We start from the raw sequence: 22,090 nt of genomic DNA on the forward strand, positions 1-22,090 counted from the left end.
TTGCGCAGATGGGAGATTGATGTACCATACCATTAAACAAGATATCCATCCCTTGATTGATGGCTGCTGGTAAGCATGACAAGATATTTGTCTTTGTCTTTGTGCTAAGTCTTTCAGCTCTGTCAGAGGAACCATAGTGCAAGAAGATATTTTGGTAGGTGCTAAGTGATTGTGCTCTGAGAGCAAGCAAGCAGCCCTGAGATGATGCCTAGTCCAGTCTTGAGAACGGTGCCTGTTTCTATGTGTAAAGTAATGTTGTAACAGCATTGCAATGATGGATGCTCTGGTGGGCTCCTAAGTACAGCTGAGAAGATGTATTTTCAGTGAATTGGAGATGTGTCCCTGGGTGCGTGCAGGTAGCACATGCCCATGTCCTTAGACGTGAGATACATGCATCTTCAGTCCATGGAATGTCCCTCAGATGTTGGCGGTGGATATCCAAGATGGCTGTCTGGAGGAACAAGTAGCCTTGTATCCCAACTGCGCAATCTGACTCTCCTGTTAGGAATTCTCAGTCTAATTTACAATTATCAGATGGTAGAATAGCAACCTGCTTACTAATCAGTTGAGATTTGGTAACAACGAATGACAGTCCCCACAAATAGGTCTCATGTTGCTTGCAAAAAAGAATTTGAGTCAGAAACGTGTTGCTCCAGATATCGGGAAAGGCCTCACTTGGCATTACATGGAATATTTCCCACATTTCTCAACATAGCTCGCATCATTTAGGGCTTGGGAAAATTCTACCCTCTGTGCCTGACTGCACTTCACCCATGGCAACTTGCCTGGGTGAAATTCTGAGGAAAAGATTTGAAAGCATTCTTGGCAAGCTTAATGTAGGAATAATTCCACATACAAAAATAATACAAAAAAAACTGTTGAATTAGCCAATGCTAATAACATTCCTTTCTTCCTTACTGTTTGGTATGGTTTCTGTTTTCATACTGAACTTCTTAAATCAGCTTAATAATACTGCATCGATTCCTCAAGACCTGTTTCTCATGGTGGTTCATTTCTAGGCAGAGTTTGAGTGTATTAATCCAAAGAAGAAGCAGAAAAAGAGAAGATACAAAAACTCAGGGATAGTGAGTTTCAAGTTATGCCAGGTAAGTGTTTTGTAGATTTTTTTTCATAAATCAGTTAAACATTTCATGCAGGGTCAAATTACTGCAGATACTGGAATCTGACTGAAAACAAAAAATGCTGGAGATAAGTGTGTCAGGCAGCATCTGTGGAGACAAACCAAGCCAATATCCTGAGTCTAGATGATACCTCAACACAGCATGTTTTATTTAGTCTCCTATCTAATTGATTGGTGTCTATTGAGCATGTGATGCCAACCACTGCCAACATGAGGATGAGTAGATTGCACCCTCTATCCTCATCTTCTGAAACAAAAACAGGAATTACTGGAAAATTCAGCAGGTCTGGTTGCACCTGTGGAAAGAAATCAAAGTTAATGTTTTGGTTCTGGTGACCATTCTTCAGAATCCTGTTTGTCAGCATTTTTTGTTTTTGTTTCTGATTTCCAGCATCTGCAGTTTTTATTTTTTTGTTTCGTATCCTTATCTTCCGATTTGAGTCAACTGGGTGTCATCGGTCTAAAGTGGAAAGGGTAACCCACTGGGTAGTCTGACATGAACAGTTTCTTGTCTTAAACAGGATATAGCTTATTACATAATTGTTAATAAGGTTTTTGGGAGACCTATGATAATATGTCGTCTTTTTTAAGGTCCTTTTCCACCCAGGCCCTTATACCATCATAAGATTTGCAGGAACTTGATACAGTCTCTAATATTAACCCTTTTAGACCAAGTGTAACAGTCAGGTTCAACTGTCAAGAATCTTCAGTGGAGTCAAATTGACACTAGGCTGGTTGCAATCTTTTCTATTGAATATCTGAAACCTAATTAAGCCTTGTGTCCTGATTTATGGCTTTCTTTCTAATGGATGCATTTAAAGGAAAATGACTCTTAATTACAGTAATTTTGTGCACACACATTTTCTTCAGCTTCAGTGGATTCGTTAATTTAGGCACTTTCCCATTCTTTTGGGAAATTCTTGTGCCAGTAATTGTTTTTCAATGAGATATCAATGGCACAATAATCACTGTCACCTTGGCTTGGTGCCAATGATCACTGTGAGCAGTACCATGGGCAGGTGCGTCACTGTCACAGATAGAGTTTGTAAATTGTAGAATTGCACCTTTTTCTTAAAATGACCTGTTCTGTAGTGGCAGAAAATGTAGGAAGCAAGTATTTAATGCTTTGAGATAGCCTGAGGATTTCAAAGGTGCTAGTTCTTTATTCCTCAATTTAGTTTTCACAGTGGATAATCTATCATTGGAGGCAATTAGTGATTTCCTTTATTAACAATTAAGAACATTCACAATACTTCATGCTGGTTAAAACAATTGAATGTTTTCAAGTGATCAGATTTTTTTTCTATTCAACCATGTGATGTGAATGGCGCAGGCAATGCCAGCATTTGTTGCTCATCTCTAATATGTATTAATATTCAGGTAAGCATCTGCACTGATGGCTTGTACATTGATTGTCAGTTTGTTGCTTCAAAAAAAAACCCCAACATGCTTCTACATGCTTAATTTGCAGATTGTGAAAGAATACTCTTTCTTGGATTACATTATGGGTGGCTGTCAGATGAACTTCATTGTGAGTAAATTGTTCAAGTATGTAAACAGATGAATGTGAGCCCAAAATTGCTTCCTGTTTTGGGAATGAAAATGAGCAACTTAGGGGATTTTTTAAGCACTCAACCTATTTTTTTTTATTACTGAGTTAAAATTAACAAATTGAGTTTCTATACGTTAATGAGTTGACCTCATTTAATATTATTCCTTGGAGTTTATGCTCAAACATAATTTTCTCATGGCTAATCTCTTTCCATTTTGTTTTCTTTTTTTACACTTTGGTAGCAGCGCTGTAAAATGGGAATAAGAATAAACTGTTGTATAACATTAATGTGTGAGACTGTCATATCAATATAAATGGATTAATTTTATTTTATTGTTTTACTCTCTGCTTTATTTTGCTCCATAGCATTTCCAAAACAAGAAAACTGACACTTTTTTTTCCTGTTGAGTAATGAATGATGGTGTTGGTCCTAGTTATTTTTCCACCCGTGGAATGATGGTGCTTAATCTCAGATGATGCGTAACCACTCAGATAACTGCAGCATTCACGTGTCCTGTCGTACTGCATTGTGTTATTATTTGCCAATATGTCACCAGTCCTTTCTTATGGGCATGCGTGCATACTTGTGTAATACATGTTGTTTTTAGTCTTGATAGCTATATATTCACTCTATTTTACTGTATTTGCTGGAGTACTGGAAAACTAATCTGTGTAAGTTTTTGTACAGCATCTGTTCTTGTTATGCTGCAAGCCAAATATGACTGAGTGATCCAACTGGTCTATGCCTCCCACCTCTCTAGAGTGCCACTGTTAAATGTATGAAGCAGTTCCTATAGAGTCATAGAGCCATCCAGCATGGAAACAGACCCTTTAGTCCAACCAATCCATGCCGAACATAATCCCAACTAAAGTAATCCCACCTGACTGCTCCTGGCCCGTACCCCTCCAAACCTTTCCTATTCATGTACTTATCTAAGTGTCTTTTTAAAAGTTGTAACTGTACCTACATCCATCACTTCCTCAGGAAATGACATCTCTGAGACGAAGAATACACTGACATGGAGAAATGAGATCTCCACATACACTTTGAGATGTTTCTATGCAGTATCAGACCATTTTCAGACTGGACATCTGTATATTCTATCCTTCACCAAGACCACCCACCCTCTAATGTACACCGTATCGTTTTACAATGTTAGACGAAAACTGTCACATTTCATTATTTTACACTTGGAAAGATAATTTAAAAGTGTATACTTTTTAACATGCTAATTCTCTACCAGTGAGAATTCTGAGGTTGCTGTTTCCTTGTTTACTGGTTCTGAACAACTTGTCCCCTTTAGATAGGATCAGACTGAAGTTAATTTGAAATGAGTCATTTAAACTTTAGAGCCCACAAAATCCCTGGTGAGAGACTTATTTTGAGGTCAGTAGTGGCTGTAGTTCCCCTCATGAGTTAGTGCAAAGTGCAGGTCCAATTCCTTGACTTCCCAGAGGTGAGTTCCGTATTGGTTGCTTTAAATTATGGAAATAGTTCTTATTAAAATTATAGTACCAAATGGATTAGTATTTAATAATTGCATTGCTATTGAAAACAAATAACTAAAGATTGATCCATTAATGGGGAGGCAATGGCCTACTGATATTATCACTGCACTGTTAATATGGAAATGCAGGTAATGCTCGAATCCTGCCATGGCAGATGGTAGAATTGGAATTTAATAGAAATCTGGAATAAAGAGTCTAGTAATGACCATGAATCTATTGTCAATTGTTGGAAAAAACCATCTGGTTCACTAATATCCTTTAGGGAAGGAAACTGCTATCCTTACCTGGTCTGACCTACATATGACTCCAGACCCACAGTAATGTGTTTGACTCATAACTGCCCTCTGGGCAATTAGGGATGGGCAAAGAATGCTGGCCTAGCTGGCAATGTCTTCATCCCATGAATGAATTAAAAAAAATTAACATGCCTGCCACTTCAGGGGGGAGCTTGAAAATAAAATGCAATACGGAGAATAAAACTAAGGAATTTCATTCTTAATAAAGCTGCCATGACATCTGTTTAACATCAATGAAGCTGTGTTAAGGATCTGTATTTTGTCTTATAATGATTTCTAGCAAATGTTTTCTTGTTGCTTAATTGCAGGTTGGCATTGATTTCACAGGCTCAAATGGAGACCCTCGAAAACCTGACTCTCTACATTATATTAGTCCTAATGGATTTAATGAATACCTGATGGCAATCTGGTCTGTTGGAATGATCATTCAAGACTACGATACGTAATACATCACTATTTATTTTATCAATCTGACTTCTTACCTTTTATTATGCATCCGCTATCCTGGTCTCCTTGCACAATGGCTACACCCTTGCCAGAGGGTGGATGAACTAGTTCGTTCACCAGGATGCCTCCATCATGACCTCTTTTTCAACCGAGTATTCCTCCCAACATGGTTGACAGGGCTGTCAGCTGTGTCCTACCCATCTCCCACACTTTTGCCCTCCACCCTTCCCCTCCATGACAAACAACATTAGGCTTCCCCTTGTCCTTTTCACCCCACCAGTCTCTGTATTCAAAAAATAATTTTCTGTGATTTCTGCCATCTCCAGCATGATGCCACCATCAAACACACCTTCCTCTTCTCTTCACTGTCGGTATTTACCAAGGACTATTTCCTCCAATAACACCTTGGTCTACTTCACCATCAGTCTTACTATTTCCTCACTCCACCATGATATGTTGCGATGCATTTGCTAAAGTGTAACACTTGCCCATTGAATTCCTTTCTGCTCATTGTGCAGTATCCCAAACGGGCCTTCCAGGTGAAGCAGTGGACAGTGAAACAGAATTAGCGTTATGAATTTGGAATGACTTCTTCAGAACTCAGAATAAAATTGTCAATCAGATTACTACAGTATCAAAAGGCTTTAAACATTTCACCCATCTTAACCTTGTCCATATAAAAAATGAGACGAAATACATCACAGAAAGAACAACTTGCTGTAACCCAAGGAAGATGTAAAACAAGCAAAACCAACAATTTGGTTCACTTGGTTAAAACAGAATCTCTGCGGTCACGCCTTCATTGGTATGAGGGTCTCAGTTAAGCATGTGTAATGAAGGCAACCCGTGGGGACATATGGGCCTTGAAACGTGAGGTCTAGAGGGCTAAACTCTTTATTGCAACTGTGGTGAAGTACTGGCCAAGTGAGGTTAGCCTTCTAACCTGTTCACCTGTCCCTGTCATTTTTGGATTGGTGTCAGGGAGTAGGGGGCTCCCTCTGAAGAGATCCCCTTTCAAAACCTGAGGTAGGTCTACCCAGTCTGTAATTTTCTCAACTCAAGCTATCTGCCTCTGTAGTGAAAATTCAAACCCAATCATTAATATATATCATAAAATCTTTTGGCTTACCAGATTTTCAAATGAAAGTCTTCCAAGATTGATCTATGTGATTAGATATCTAGAACTTATTTCCTCCTCGTCATTCGACATTTAACTGTAGTAATCTAATGCACATGTTTAAGTTCAGTTTTAGGATGGGAGATATCTGGCATGGCCAGCACTTATTGTCCTTCCCCAGTTGCACTTGGCAGGGAATAATTTGGAAGTGGAGCAAGATCACTTTCAGCATGACGATTGTTTCATATTTTCTCACCCATACACCTCTTGTTCTTTCTGTTTCTCTATTATATCTAATTCTATGTAATTTGAACAATCAGCTTAGTTTTTTGCAGTAGAAGCCTTCTGTACTAGCTGCGACTATTAGAAGGGGATTGGGACTGGTGTCAGCAATACCATTGGTGTGGGGATTTGAAAATTTAAAACTTTTCTTGAGGTCAGGAATGTTGAATGCAATCATCTGCTCTTGAAGGTGATGAGCCTGAAGGTGGGCTGGGCATTCAATGAGGTAAGAAGGTAGGGTGCTGTGCCAGAAACTGCTGCCTTCTCTGTCACCTCCACCCCACTGGCAATTAATGCCCTATAGTGACTAATTTAAGGGCCATCATCCACTGGCTCCAGGATCAGTCTAGCTGCTAATGCACCTGTTACCATATAATGTACACTGTGAAACTGTGCAGGCAACTTGTCATCTTGGTAGGGGTGTCTTTTAATCAAATACTTGTCTGAAGGCATTGGCATCAAAAGGTGGAGGGTGTATTGAGAGTCCCCCCCCCCCCCCCTCCGTCCAACTAACTCCGCTGCCTTCCCTTCCTCCAGAATTCATTCGCCCCCATTTTTCCTTTTCTGCCAGTTCCTTAACTATGGCCTGGATCCTGGGACTTTGGAGGAGGACCTTGTCAACGTACAACAGCCATAGCTTCCTCAGTGGCACCGCTGAGCTCAAGAACTGCCAGCTTTTGATTGGCCAGCAGCTCTTGCTAGATGGGATGATGGTCCCAGGGTGAGGGGTAAGTTCCCCTGAATCCCCAGCAAGGCCGAATTGGCTTGTGGTTTGCCAGACTTTCTTATAAAGAAGCATTGTGTGTCTTTTGTCTCCTTGAGCTACAGTTTGAGACTCGAAATTCCTTGTCCAAATTCCATCCATTTTGTATGATGTCTAATGGATTGCCTGAAGAGATTTTAATGTTTACCCAAGTGGAATTCTGTGCTCGCTAGTTAGCACAATTGTGCGAACCAATACCTTGGCAAGTAAATGACAATCTGAGATGGGTGTTAGTAAACATATTGTGAGGTGTTCCGGTTACAAGTGGTTGTCATGTAAATAATGGAGATGGATTGTTTGACTTGCTTTTGCAGAATATTTATTGTATCCTTTGTTGGTTATTTGCTGAGTTTACTTTTTTTGGCAGTTGTTTGATTATTATTGTTTTTGTTTTAGAGACAAATTGTTTCCAGCATTTGGATTTGGTGCACAGATACCCCCAAACTGGCAGGTAAATATGGAATAATTGAAGATGTTATAAATGGGATTTTATATTTTGTGTACAGTTTATGCTTTAGCTTTCTTCCCCTGCAGGTATCACATGAATTTCCACTTAATTTCAACCCTACCAATCCATTCTGTGCAGGTATGGTACTCCCTTTTTATCATTTTCTATAAGCCTATTTTAAAATTGTGGTCATGGAAAAACAAAATTTCATACTGAATTACTGTTTAACAGTGTTGTGTATGGTGGAGATATTTTGTAGCAGTGCAATTTGACAACATCTACCTCGTGGGAATGATCAAACATAATTAACTGAAAGATGTAAATACTGCAAAATCTTTAGAAGATCAACTGCATATACTCATGTTTTACATTATGTGAAAGGTTATATGATATTTTATTAATGAAAATAAGTTTTAATAGAATAATAATTCATTTAACTGTTTAGTGTATACAAGTTGGAAAGATTTAAAATATACTTAAACTGAGAAGGGTTGATGTGATTCTATTTAATTTCTCATTATGCTAACCGATATAACATACTATGAAATGATAGTGATTATGCTGTTCTATTTGCTGTTTGTAAATTGTAAGCCCTGATGATAAGCGATCCAAAATCAGGTCAAATACTGGCAAATAGAATTCTGTAGAAGACATAATTTTGTTAACTATCCACATATGTTGCTAGACCTGCTGAGTTTCTTCAGTATTTTCAGTTAATATTACAAATGCTGGCTTATGTTTTTGGGGTAATTTATTTATCAGTGGTTGTTGAAAAATATTTAGGATGTAGTTTATCAGTGTATGTTTTGGAGGAGATTATGTGAAATTAATACTCTCAATGGAACCGCAGAATTGACATCCAGATTGAAAATGTTTGAGCTCTAGTTTTAAACCTTCATTATGGATCGGTAATATAGGCTTAATCAATGATGCCAATATTCTGTGGCTTAATAAAAAACATTGTGACTGCTACTATTAAGGTCACCAAAATTCATCCTTGTGTGAATGATGTTTCAGGTATCTGGGCTATTTTCCTTTCACTTTTTTTTTAATTTCAGTAGGTGATAATTGATCTAAGTGTCCTTCAAATTTTGGAAAACTGGCTTTTAAAAATTTAAGTAATGATATGGAATAATTCCAATCCGACTAATTCTGCTTTATTTAAATTCCTTGTAAAAATCTATCTCTTCCCACATTTTGGTCACCAAGCCCAACATATCATATTTAGGGTACAATTTCCCCTCCCTAAGGTGATGAGAAGGACAAATGGTCAAGTTGCCTTAGAGAGTTACTACCTCCCCTCCCCATTGAAGCAATTAAGTCCTTTGGGGAAATTCTCAATGTACCTGCTATTGAGGCACTTCAGTGGTAAATCAAGGGATGATTAAGGGCATCAACTCTCCACTGACTTGATTCCCTGCCTTCCTGGCAATCAGGAAACGTTGCTGGTTTCTCTAATGGCAAACCAAGGCATCTTGTCTGCAAAGTAGGGGCAGGAGCTGTCTCCATTTCCTCCAATATCAAGCCAACAGTAGGAGGAAAAGGTTGTTCGTTGAATTTTTTTTTACAAAAGAGACTAAATTGGTTGCACCCATTGGGTAGGTGAGTTAGGCTGTAAAGTTTGTTTGAATAACTTGATATATAAATGCAGGTAGTTGTTTCTTTTCCCTAAAATTATTCCAAATCATTTTGTAAAGGTGACTTACATAAAAGCAGGAATCCATTTCATATGTGTTATTCTGCAAAACTAGTGACTGGAATGACTATAAGCGTTCTTTCTTTGATATGTCCTTATCACTGTGATTGTTAGGAGTGCAGGGAATAGTGGATGCCTACCGAAACTGTCTGCCTCAAGTCAAGCTCCATGGACCTACAAATTTCTCACCAATAATAAATCATGTGGCAAGGTTTGCTGCCGCAGCAGCACAGCAGGCAATAGCTTCCGTGAGTATTTTTAGATTTACACGTGGGACATATCCTTGGAGAGTGCCTTCAGAAAGAAATTAAAAGATATCACTACTGTGTTTTCTGTTGAATTTATGATGAGGTTTTGTTTTGAGAAGCTAACTCTTGCAATAATGAAATGTTTTCTTTTTAAAATATTACATTGATTGCACCATACGAAGCATTACTAACATTATGCAGTGTCTGACAAATGTTGAAGAAACAAAATATTACTGTGTGCTGTTTTTGAATATTTTAACCTGAGTAAAGAAAATGCTTTGTACATTGATATAATGATGATGATGTCATGTCATTACAAATGGAAAGATTAAAAATCTAGCATTTTTAATCTAGAGGCTGATGGAAGGGTTACAGGGTTAATTTCTTATGTGAAACTCTTCTTCACGAATAGGTAGTCTAACATTAACAGAGAACTGTGTACGGGAAAGACGCTTCCAGGTGAATTCTCCTCTGAAACAGGTTCCCTGAGGCTTGAATTATATCTCCCAATTTTGATCCATTTATTGAATTGGGAGCTATTGAATTTACATGAAAGACTCCTGACCATTATTAGGGAATGCTTTATTGCAAAGAAGGAACTTTTTGGCAGGGAAAAATCATAAGCTCTCTAAAAGTCAGAAACAAGGCACCTATTGAAGACCTTGTCCAAGAGTAAAGCACAGGGCAGGTATTAAGAGTAAACTGGAAAATAGAAGCTACTGAGAAGGAGCTCTTGTTGTTTCCAATGATGTATTGTCGTTGAAAATGTGTTGCTGGTTAAAGCACAGCAGGTTAGGCAGCATCCAAGGAACAGGAAATTCGACGTTTCGGGCCAGAGCCCTTCTTCATTCCTGATGAAGGGCTCTGACCCGAAACGTCGAATTTCCTGTTCCTTGTATGCTGCCTAACCTGCTGTGCTTTAACCAGCAACACATTTTCAACTGTGATCTCCAGCATCTGCAGACCTCACTTTTTACTCAATGACGTATTGTCACCTATTGTCAGGCCCAGAAAGCAACAGTGGATGGAAAGGACGGAAATCTGTATAAAGTCAGTTCATTTGCGTTCTGTGGGTATGAAAGCAGCAACAGAGCTCCTGTGGGTGTTAAGGAACACCATCCCAGTCAGCATTACAAGGTGGTTTCTCCACCTGAATTTTCCAACCGTTATTGCAGCAGCGTCACCCGATTTTTGTTTGCGATTAGAGAAGAGAATCACCTTCCTTTGATTTCAGCTGTTTTGAAAACTCTTACAAATTAATTATTTTAAGATATTGGTCACCATAAATATTTATGCTATTCTCCTGCATGCCTTTAATATTTCTATCATTCCTTTATCCTCAAGCTAAAAATCTCAGCCACAATTTTAACTCCAATAGGGTTAACAGCAATAAGACGTACTGTAAACGCAACTTTAATGTCTAACACAAATTATATATGCATTAAATATTCATTTACCTGTTTGTTATAAAATTCAGTTGCAGCGTATTGAATTGCAAATCATGAATTGCCATTTTCTTTCCTTGAACAGCAATATTTCATCCTCCTGATCATCACAGATGGAGTAATTACAGATTTGGATGACACAAGACAAGCCATTGTTAATGCTGCCAAGTTGCCAATGTCCATCATCATTGTCGGTGTTGGTGGAGCAGATTTCAGTGCCATGGAATTTCTGGATGGTGATGAATGTGTTCTTAAATCACCCACTGGGGAAATAGCTATCCGAGATATAGTCCAGTTTGTGCCTTTTAGAAAGTTTCATAACGTAAGTTTTACTTAATTACAATGATAGCATCACTGTCTGAAGAATTTATTTCATGTTTTATTGTAAAACTGACTTCATGTACAAATTTATGCAGAAAATCAGTTTACAATATGGGAATTATTAGCATCTGTCTCACCTACCTGTTCCAATTTAGCTAGCATATTTATTGTAGTAGCTTTTATTCTGCCCTATCCCATTGTTTGCTGCAGATTGCAGTTCAAACCACCACCAACACCACCCCCCTACCCCCGCCCCACAGCAATGCTCAAATTCTTCTAAACCAAGTATTTTTAGATAAATTTCTTGTGGGTGGAAAAATAATTCTAGAATTCATCATAATGAATTATACCTGAACTGAGTACATTGTTTTGAGATGTCCTTTTGTTACAGCCAAGTGCAACACCTGCAACAATGTGCATTTATATGGCATCTTCAATATTGTATATAACACAGTAGTGTTAGCAAACAAAATTTGACACAGCCATGTAAGGATGTATTGGTGCAGGAGAGTTGAGGGAGGGAATTCCAAAGTTTAGTTGGTTTTGACAGCGCAACTACTTATAGTAAACCAGATGTGGCAAGTGTCAAATAGGAGGGTTCTTGGGCTGGAAAAGATTTCAATGATAGGAAATGACAAGGTTTTGTTAGGATTTGAAAACAAGGTTCAAAGTTGAGACATTGCTAGACTTGGAGCCAATTGAGATACAAGTAGGAGAATTTTACAGTGGGTGTAAGGGGAGAGAATACTCAAGAGATTAGATGATTGAAATCTCAAGATATAGATGATGGTATCAGCAGAATAATAATGTTAAAAAAACACTAGGAGAAGGAGTAAGTTCATTTGATCATTTGAATTTGCTTTGCCATTCAATAAGGTCCCAGGTGATCTGGTTTATGGTCTTAAATCCACTTCCTTTAGTGCACCCCAATAAACATTTAATCCCTTGCAGATCAAAAATCTGTCAAGTTTAATCTTGAATATATTCAAAGTTCCAGGCTCCCAAAGTAATAGAGAAAACAACGCCCAAGGTTAAAAATGCTCTGAGAGAAGAAATGAGGAGATGAGGTTGAAGGCAAATGATGTTACAGGGATATGGATGGAAGGAGGCACTGTTGGTTCTGGGGAGGATATAGAGTCAGCAACTTGGTTCAGGGTCAGATAGGGCGCCAGTATTAACAGTTCTGTCTCAGGCTATAACTGCAGGAGCAGTGATGTCTGTGGCAGGCAAGATCAAAGCTAAAAGCTATGAATATAAAAGTCATAATTAATACGTGCAATAGGGAGTTTAGCACACACCACTTTACTAAGATGGCGCTAAGAATGTAGAACTTGAAATCGGACGAAGTTAAAGGAAACAGCTTAGATGTACTTGAGAGGGAACTTGGTAAACTGATGTTGCCCAAAAAGGACTCAATCCTTTTTCCTGGGTATTTTTCGCTTTTGTGACAAACAAAAGCAGGGAACCAAATCAGAATTTAATTAAGCAATCTTCTTAATTTTAACTTCTTTATAAAGTATAATAAATTCACCTGCACATCCACACACATCATTTACTGCATCTGCTGCACCCGATGTGGCCTCCTCTGTATTGGGGAGACAGGCCGCCTACTTGCAGAAAGTTTCAGAGAACACCTCTTGGACACCCGGACCAACCAACCCAACCACCCAGTGGCTCAACACTTCAATTCCCCCTCCCACTCCACCAAGGACTTGCAGGTCCTTGGACTCCTCCATCGCCAGACCATAGCAACACAACGGCTGGAGGAAGAGCGCCTCATCTTCCGCCTAGGAACCCTCCACCCACAAGGGATGAACTCAGATTTCTCCAGTTTCCTTATTTTCCCCCCCTACCCCCACCTTGTCTCAGTCAAATCCCTCGAACTCAACACCGCCTTCCTAACCTGCATTCTTCTTCCTGACCTCTCCGCCCCCACCCCCACTCCAGCCTATCACCCTCACCTTGACCTCCTTCCACCTATCGCATTTCCAAACGCCCCCTCCCCCAAATCCCTCCTCCCTACCTTTTATCTTAGCCTGCTGGACACGCTTTCCTCTTTCTGAAGAAGGGCTCATGCCCGAAACGTCGATTCTCCTGCTCCTTGGATGCTGCCTGACCTGCTGCGCTTTTCCAGCAACAAATTTTCAGTTATTAAGTATAATACTCAATATAAAACATACATCATTGCAATATTTATGTCTTACTTCATCTATCTTAACTTCAGTTTTAACTCACTTCATTTAACTTCATTTCATTCACCTTTGAGTTAAAACTAACTTTGAGTTAAAGTTTGAATCATATACTACCCTGATTTGAGTCAAGTGGCTAACTTTGTTCACCATTTAGATCATACCTCATGGTTCTTTGCCTTCTGTAAAAAATAACTTGAGGACACGTGCAGTCGGTTCTGCTATAATGTGTGTTTCCTCAACACAAATTGGCTTTAATGTGATTGAAGAATTTAGACAGTTATTTGTAGAATGCGAACTTTCCTTACCTGTATTGGCTATAAAGCAATTCTGGCCCCATTAGTTTAAATGGCACAGTTATTGCATGATTTTCTTTTAACACAACATCCAGTGAGAACAGAACTATCGCTTTATATCAGAACAGACTGTACTTCTCAAATCTGGTCTTGAAGGTTTCTCCAGGGAAAAAAAAATTCTTGTTCTATTAACTTACTTCAAAATGTGCTCCTTTTCCAGACTATTTTTTGGCACTCAGTCAATTAATTGATCAAAGCCTGATATCATTTTATCCAAGCCAATGAAGTTTTATGATTGAAAAAAAACTTCCAAAAATTAGTCACATTCCATTCTCCATATAAGGTAGTATAGTGCCAACCTATCTAGCTGGTCTAATGACACCTGCGTTATTTGGTCAACACAAGAAACTGCAGGTCACAATATGTCCAGGCTACAGATCTAAATGAGGTCAGAGTTTAACTAGCTTGATCAAAACTCCCTACATGCTTGATTGTAGCTGTTAACCAGTCTTATAAGCATTTCTGCTGCTGGTTACCTGACCACACCGATGAAGGAGAATAGAAGGAAATGTTGATAGGATTAGATGAACGTTAGATGTGAGGAAACTTGCGTGGAACACAACAGGCATGGAGCTTTTGGACCAAGTGATCCATGTCTGTGCTCTCAATAAATAACTTGGTTATAACGGAATGGGTTTAATGTGAAGTCAGACACCAAAAGTGAAATGTTAGCTTCAGAGAGGGAGAGAAGATATTGGGAAAAATAAACAGTAAAATGCAATTTTGATACTATCAACACTAAGGATTTTGTAACCATGTTCAAAGAGTCAAAACATTTCCAGCATAAGTCACGTTCATTGTAAATGATGTTTCTGGGATGGTTTGTATCAGTTTTAAAGATCGTTGCTCTGAAAGATACTCCATCCACAAATCTCCACAAACCCTAAATTGAATGAACCAGCTCAACAAGTTTCCACTAACTGGCTCTGTTTGCAGGACTTAAGTAGGAATTTGAAGATTAAGTACCTACCTGGTAGTGTACAGCAATAAAGCTAGTAAATGGTCCTGTATGCTTTTAAATTTAAAATTGGATTACATAAAGCTGCTGTACCAGACACTTGCTAAATGTTCTTGCCTTCTTGATAAACCTAAGCATAAATTGCTGGAGAAACTTAGCAAGTTTGGTGGCATCTGTGGGGAGAAAACAGAATTCTGGAGAAGGGTCATGGGTCTTGAAACAATACCTTGTTTTTCCCCCCACAGATACTGCCAGACTTACTGAGTTTTTGTTTTTGTTTGTTTCAGATCTCCAGCAGCCACGGTTCTTTAGTTTTATATTATTTATGATTAACCTATTTTCCGCTATATTAAAAATACGCAATTTTGCTGCTAAGTATATCAAGAATTGTTCAAATGTGAAGACGAAAATAATTATGTTGCAAAGCAATGCTCAGTTTTGTTTTATGAAGGATTTTTTGTGACATTGTAAATACTTTTGAATGGAAACCTGAAACATTAAATTAGTTTAGTTTTTCAAAGTAATCATTTTTAAGCTTCTAACAATTAAGACCTGAAAGAATGAGACTTTGTGCTTATGATATTTATGTTTTAGTGTCAGAACAATTATTAACCTAAGTTATTAAATAGAATGATTTAGTATTTAATTTTCCGTGGCAAGTTTAATTTTAATTGATCATATCAGTAAAACAACTCTCATCTTCCATGCGTTTCAACAGTGAGACAGTAAGTGAGCTGTCCATTTCTATGCAGTTGGAGTGGCACAAGTTGGAAAACAATATTTGTATATTTGTTTGGCTGTGTCTCGGTGTAACATTTTGCTTCCATGTTTGTTGTTTATGCATAAATAACAACAACCTCTTCGTCATTCCTGAAGTAAGCAGCTTTGTATTAATCACCATATGCTTAGACATTGCTACTTGCAATGCTGGTTTTGTGTTTTTCTTTATAATTTATTAATATTCCCATTCCTAATACATTTCTGAGATTATTACAATTTCTAAATCTATATTTCAGGTGGTTAAATTCACTGTGACCTAATGCACATGCAATTCAGTTTAGATATTCTTTCTGGTTCAATTCTATTAAAATGAAGAGTTTGGAAAGAAAGTTTGAGAAAAAGCATTATTATTGATTAATTTGCAACTGTTGAATAAAACAAGAAAGTGAATTGTGAAGTGATTTTATTGCCAGTTTCTATGTTCATGAAAATATTTTCAAACTCATTCAGCATATGTACTCATCATAAGATTATAATATCTGGATGCTTGACTTTTTCTGCATCAATACTTGTGTCTCACTATTGAGTAAAACCAAATTAAGCACATCAGAAGAACCATACAATCCTTTGAGCCCACTGCTCATCTCAATCCTAAATGCCTTGTTTTTTTTTAAAAACATGCAAAGGATTATTAGTGCATCCGCTTAGCCTCTCAGCCATCTACCCTACCTACAGACCTGAGAAACCATCCACTTCTGTATCCATAATCTGATGGTAGTAAGATTGAAATGTTATGTAAACTGAAGTTGGCTGTGCGAACGTCACACCCAGAAAATTTCTCAAAGACCTCTTATTGAATAGTCTTCCTTTCTCCACCCATTTCCATTTCAAAAGTTGCACTATCCTGCCGAAAAAGGGTATGTTTAATTTATATCTTTTGTGGAATCCAGAGCATTGTTAGCTAATTGTTGTAAGTGCTTCATTATGGCCAAGTAACTCTTAGGTCTTTGCAGGAGTTACCCTCTAAAGCCTAATTCTATACCCTATCTTCATGAATTACTGGAATCCTCTCTCATTGATGCATTTTAACCAAATTATAAAGTGACATTTGTCTGAGTTGCAGGATCTGTTTTACTGATCTAATTTACTGGAACTGACTCCATGATTTGCATCATCCTAATACAGTAGCCTCCATCCTAAATTCAGATTTATTTATTTTCGCTGTTTCACTTTCTGAAAGTTAATAATGACAATGTACTGTAGTTTACCTGTCTTGGTACTGTTTGCAGCAAGTTCTTCCTTTCTGGTTATACATTATTTTTGTCAATGCAAATGCAGGAAGTACTATTGACAGAAATGAGATGACATTTTTCAAGGCAGAAGATTTGTGTCTTGAATTTTAATTACTGGGCAATTTTACCCTTAAATATTTATACAATGTAGAGATGATTTGAGTCTCTAATTTATATGTATTTGATATACTTTTGAGCATGTTGATGTGGATTTTTGAGCATGTGGACTTTTATTTAAATCTTAAAAGCAATTTATTGTTAGATTTCACGTTAAATTGACTTGTTTTATATTCACATTTCTATCTCTACAGGCAACAAAAGAAGCTCTTGCACAAAGTGTCCTCGCTGAATTGCCTCAACAAGTGGTGTGTTACTTCAACACACGCAAACTTCGTCCCCCAAATGAACCTAATCCTTAACTGCTTTAAATTAACAGCTATATGTTTGTAATACACTACATCAAATAAATTGATACTTTTTCTTCAAAATAAATTTAAAAATGTAAGGATAAACAAACACTGTATATGAAATTTTTCATAGTTTTAAAATTATTTAAAATAGTTTCTTGGATTATAAATATTTTGTATGTAAATTTAAGGCAACTTTTTTGTTGCATATAGTTGAAACAATCCACTAAAATTCAGTGAGGTCAAGCCATTGTATCATAATCATTTACCAGTTGCTATCTTTGTAAAAATGTTCATTGTCTTTGATAACCTTTTTAGTAATGCTTGGCAGATTTTTTTTTGTCAGCCTCCAATATCTTTTACAGTTTTGTACTGTTGTTTTGAATGATAATTTAACTTTTGGATTTTTGGATTATATGCCTGTATCTGGCACCAAAGCAAATAGCAGTTTCAGTTGTTTAATTCTAAAGTTGAGATTTGTTTGCATATCATCTTCATAGTATTGTGTACTTGTATTTTATGAGCTTTACATTTTTTAGGTTTAGTAATTGAAGATAGAATAGAAGTAAAGCTAATCATAATGTAGACTTTGTATCCAACCCATGTTTATTTTTCCTGATTCTGTCATAGGGTGTGGGTGTGTCCATCCCTAATTGCCCTTAAAATAAGATGCTTGTTGGTGTGTTTCAGACAGCAATTCAGAGTCAACCACGTTACCAGGAGTCACTAAGGCTGGCAGGTATCCTTCCCCAATGGACATTAGTGAGTTGGATGGATTTTTAAACCATTGATGATTGTTTCATAGTATATTTACAATTTCAGGTTTGTTAATTAAATTTAAATTCCATTGGCTGCTTAGGTGGAAATGGAAGTCAATGGCCACTGAGTGTGGGAGCTCTGGATTACTAGTATATCACACCACCACCTAGTCTTGTATAAATGATGCAGTTTTTAACACCTATGTTATTATGTGATGCAATTTGACTTAAAATTGACTGTATTAATTGGCAATTTTTAAACCAATTCTTAACATTTAAGTTCTGTGTTGTCTATTAAATATGAAAACATATGCTAGATAACTGACCAAAATCAAGGCAAAAACCAAAAAGATGGTTGATATGTGTAGGGCCATTGACAAGGGCTATTATTATATAAGTGAGTTGGTTTTAGAACAGGAAAAGAGCCTTGTGTAAGGTCTTTGTCTTGAATTTAACAAGGTAACAAGATTTGTGTGTGCAAGCCTAGTAGTTGGGGTGTCAAACCTGGAGAGGTGGATTACATCAAGCTTCCTCAAAAGATGTTGGACACCCAGTCAGATTTATTCCCTGATTTGGCAGCAGAAGTGGAAATTTAGTAATAGAAAAAGACTGCTTCAAAGATCTGCAGACAACCTTCTTATTTCTTCTCCACAAAGCAAGGAGAGAGACATTTTTTGAAAAGTACCCCACCCTCTCTTTGCCATGGTTCTGGCATATAAGGCTTTGCTAGGTATAATGCCAATGTCATTAAGTGGTAACTCTTACAGTTTAATTAAACCTCCAGTAAGCCTGATTGACAGCTGAATAATATCAAAGTTAATATTCCGGCAGCTGGAAACATCAAGATTGGTCGGTTTGCGGGGTTTAAGACTGTAATACCTCCCCCAACATCCTTGGTGTGTCTGAAGACTTTTGTTTCCAATCAAGATGTCAAAAATGTACTGAACAGTTCAGGCATTTTCAGTTTTAGTTTTAAGATTAATTGTATTTCTCTTAATTATGCTGCTTTTACATAATTGAGTCAGATTTCCCCATTTGCCAGGCTCTATTTGTACTCAGTGCTGGATTTATCCTAATAAGCTCCTACTACTCCTTTCTTGAAAGGATCTTGTAATTTAGTCATTTACACTGCTGTAATGTATGCATTTCTATTTGACCTCAAAATTCAAACACATGAAAAAATAATAGTATTGTTCAACAATTCATCAACATCTCTTCAATAAACTCATCCAGTCCTTAAACCACAGTATTGGGTGACCCTTTATTTAATTTAAACTTGTTATTTTGTGACAATGCTTTTCTTTTGATTTGCTATCACATTGATTGTAGACAAAAAGGTTCTTTTATTACTACCTTCTTTGATGTGTTACCTATTCAAATATAAATTGATTAATTTTGTAATTAAATGTATGACTTGACCCTGGAATTTGATTGGTAAAACTCAATGTTTTATGTCTTCAACTCAATAATTTTATACATGAGGTTTCTGGAGCTTTTCAGACCTATGGGGCTATATTTTAGCAAAGTATCTTTTTTGAGTTTCTCTGAGAGTTTCTCTTTACAGGACCTTGTGAATTTTCTCTCACTATCATCTCAAACTTGCTTCATTAACTACCTGCCACACCCCATGGTGTCGCTCTCATCTGTTGTTAGTCTGGTTCTCCACTCAGCATAGTAATACTTGCCAATGTTGGAATATCGCTGGCATTGGTGCCATCTTTAAAAGGCTGTTGTGCATCCAGTTAACTACTGTTAGTCCAGAGCTGCACAGTTTACGATATTTGCCCCAGTTGTGACAGAGAAGGAAATAGGCTGGAGGGTGGGATGGTGCAGGTGAGTTCTAACTTCCCCCAGGACTAGCAGAGGAGGCCATTACACCCAACACCGCCAACCTAGTTCATAGTTCCCACCTGGGTAACTCAGCCATCTGGGGGGATGCCCAACAGTGCATACGGAGGAAGTCAATGACCTTCTCTGCTCCACCAGCGTAGGTGTCGCTGCTACCTCATACTCTAACTCTGCTACTGAATCCAAATGTCACTAAGGCTTATGGTCCTTTATTCTCACTATTGCCTGCAGCATCTTGCATCCTCACTCTTACCCATCCCAAACCCTCCCATGCTACTAACCAAGGCATTGCCTCTATACTAATTATTGGCACAAAAGATCATAAGATATCAGAGCAGATTCAGACTATTTGAGTCTGCTCCACTATTCAATCGTGTTGATATCTTTCTCAATCCCATTCTCCTGTCTTATCCCTGTAAGCCTTGATCCCCCTACCAACCAAGAACCAGCACCAACAAGTGCTAATAGCTTTGATATCATACGTTCCTGAATTTTCTTTCATTTCAGGAGAAAACCACCAACAGTAGCACAGAAAGAGACATGCTGCGTAGTGGGGTACCCAACTTTCATCTTCTCATTCCGTGTGAGGAAACTGCTCCTGAAGTCCTGAGTGACTCTTTGACTGTGCTGAAATACCTGGACTGAGGCCAGAGACTGCCCTTGATCTATTGTCCCAGGAATTCCCAGATTGGTAAATGTCTCCCTGCACTTCAGACAGGGCCATTTTTCTTGTAGCATATGCAGTGCATTTCTGTGTATGCTACTGGTACGTGGTGCAAGTATGAAACTGACATAACAATGTACCACACAGCAAAGTAGCCACTCTTTTGAATGCTGACCAATGTGACAATCTGCTTGGCTTTGCGTCTGTACTGAGCAGCAAAGCAATGCAGCAATACTGTGAACTATTAAGCTTTTGACAAGGAGCAAAGTGCAAAAAGGAAGGCTAAACAGATGCCCAGAGACACCAAGTGTGCTTTGTGTAAGTGAGTACTAAGAGCAAATGACCAGCTTAGTCCAGTTGAAGGGCTGGATGTCTAACCCTTTTTTTGCAAAGTATCCTTGCAACATCATTCAAATGAGAGATGCTGGTGCATTCCAAGATGCATCATTAAAGTATGGAAATTAATGTATGGAAGTGGATCAGAAATGTGCCTTGAGAGTGCAAAAGGCTGGAAGGTGTCAGATGGCAGGATCTCTGAATGTGGAGCACAATCTGTCCCTGTTAATAGAGCATAACTTTAGATATTGGTGCCTGAATGTCCAAGGTGAAGGTCTAGAAGAGCAAGCTGGAATAACCAAGAACATTCTCTGATTTTCATGTCAGGAGTTCTCTGTGTAGTTGCTATTCAGTGTATAGCAGAATGGGAATGGGCATAATAACTATCTATAATAAGTAGTAATGTGTGCGATAATGAGTGATAAGCCCTGTTGATAGGTCTCTGACTACCTACAAGTGAAAATCTTGTTTTGATGTCTGCAATGTAGCCGGAAAAAACAATTTCTTGCTCCCAATGTTTAGAAAGACTTCACTCAGATTCTCATACATTTCTCCCACATTTCTTGCTTAAGTTCATGTTGGAATCTGCCCAGACTCTGAACAACACTGGAGAGAATTTTTAACTTTTGGACGTACGTAGAGGTTAACATTGTTTTTTTGAGGAGTGGGCTTCAGTGCTGACCTCTGCGTTTAATTACAGTGCTGTATGGGAGCTACGTTTGTAATTAGTTGAAGACTATCTTGGGAGTGATTTTTGGGAATTGACTGAACGTAAGTTTTTCCTAGGACTTGATGGTAAAAACAAAGCAATAAGACAGTGGCACTTAAGGAAGCTGAATGACAGGCAAAATTCCTGAGCTGCAGCCTTTTCCTCAGACCTGCAACTCCTAATGACTGAGGATGAGGTGCTCCTCACAGGAGGTGATATCCACATCCTAGAGTGTTCAGGCAGACAGCCCGCTTCCTGGCCAGGTTTACAAATCAAAGCAGGTTCAGTGTCTTGTGTTAGGTCATGGCTGACAATTATAGGCTTTTTGAAGCAGACCTGGGCCTGTGGCTTTTATCAGTACCTGTCAAAACTATCACTACCTTCTCTACTTTGTCTCTGACACCTTTCAGGGATCAGCTTTTTGACATTGACAGGATTTCACAGTCAGCAGCGAACAAATGACTCGCTCAAGTGACGGATGCTTTTCAGCCAAAGGCAGTTGTACACTTGTCAATGATCGTACTAGTCAGAATGTGTGTGTAAAAACAAAGCACTGCAGCTGCTGGAATCCCTACAGTGTGAAAGCAG

The 22,090-nt window shown here is 38.1% G+C and overlaps 1 protein-coding gene across 3 annotated transcripts in view; it reads left to right on the forward strand.

Annotated features, from left to right (window-relative positions):
* Positions 1-19,176, forward strand: part of LOC132815013 (copine-3-like) — a 76,476-nt gene extending 57,300 nt beyond the window's left edge. For all 3 annotated transcript variants that reach the window (XM_060823641.1, XM_060823642.1, XM_060823643.1), the window contains 8 exons: positions 1,020-1,106; positions 2,613-2,672; positions 4,807-4,940; positions 7,504-7,558; positions 7,642-7,693; positions 9,366-9,499; positions 11,030-11,266; positions 17,092-19,176. In XM_060823641.1, the coding sequence (XP_060679624.1) occupies positions 1,020-1,106; positions 2,613-2,672; positions 4,807-4,940; positions 7,504-7,558; positions 7,642-7,693; positions 9,366-9,499; positions 11,030-11,266; positions 17,092-17,199 (867 nt within the window). In that variant the 3' untranslated portion in view covers positions 17,200-19,176. The remainder of the gene's footprint in view (positions 1-1,019; positions 1,107-2,612; positions 2,673-4,806; positions 4,941-7,503; positions 7,559-7,641; positions 7,694-9,365; positions 9,500-11,029; positions 11,267-17,091) is intronic.
* Positions 19,177-22,090: the final 2,914 nt, after the last annotated feature.

Source organism: Hemiscyllium ocellatum, chromosome 4 (assembly GCF_020745735.1).
Source record: "Hemiscyllium ocellatum isolate sHemOce1 chromosome 4, sHemOce1.pat.X.cur, whole genome shotgun sequence".
NCBI classification, from domain to species: domain Eukaryota; kingdom Metazoa; phylum Chordata; class Chondrichthyes; order Orectolobiformes; family Hemiscylliidae; genus Hemiscyllium; species Hemiscyllium ocellatum.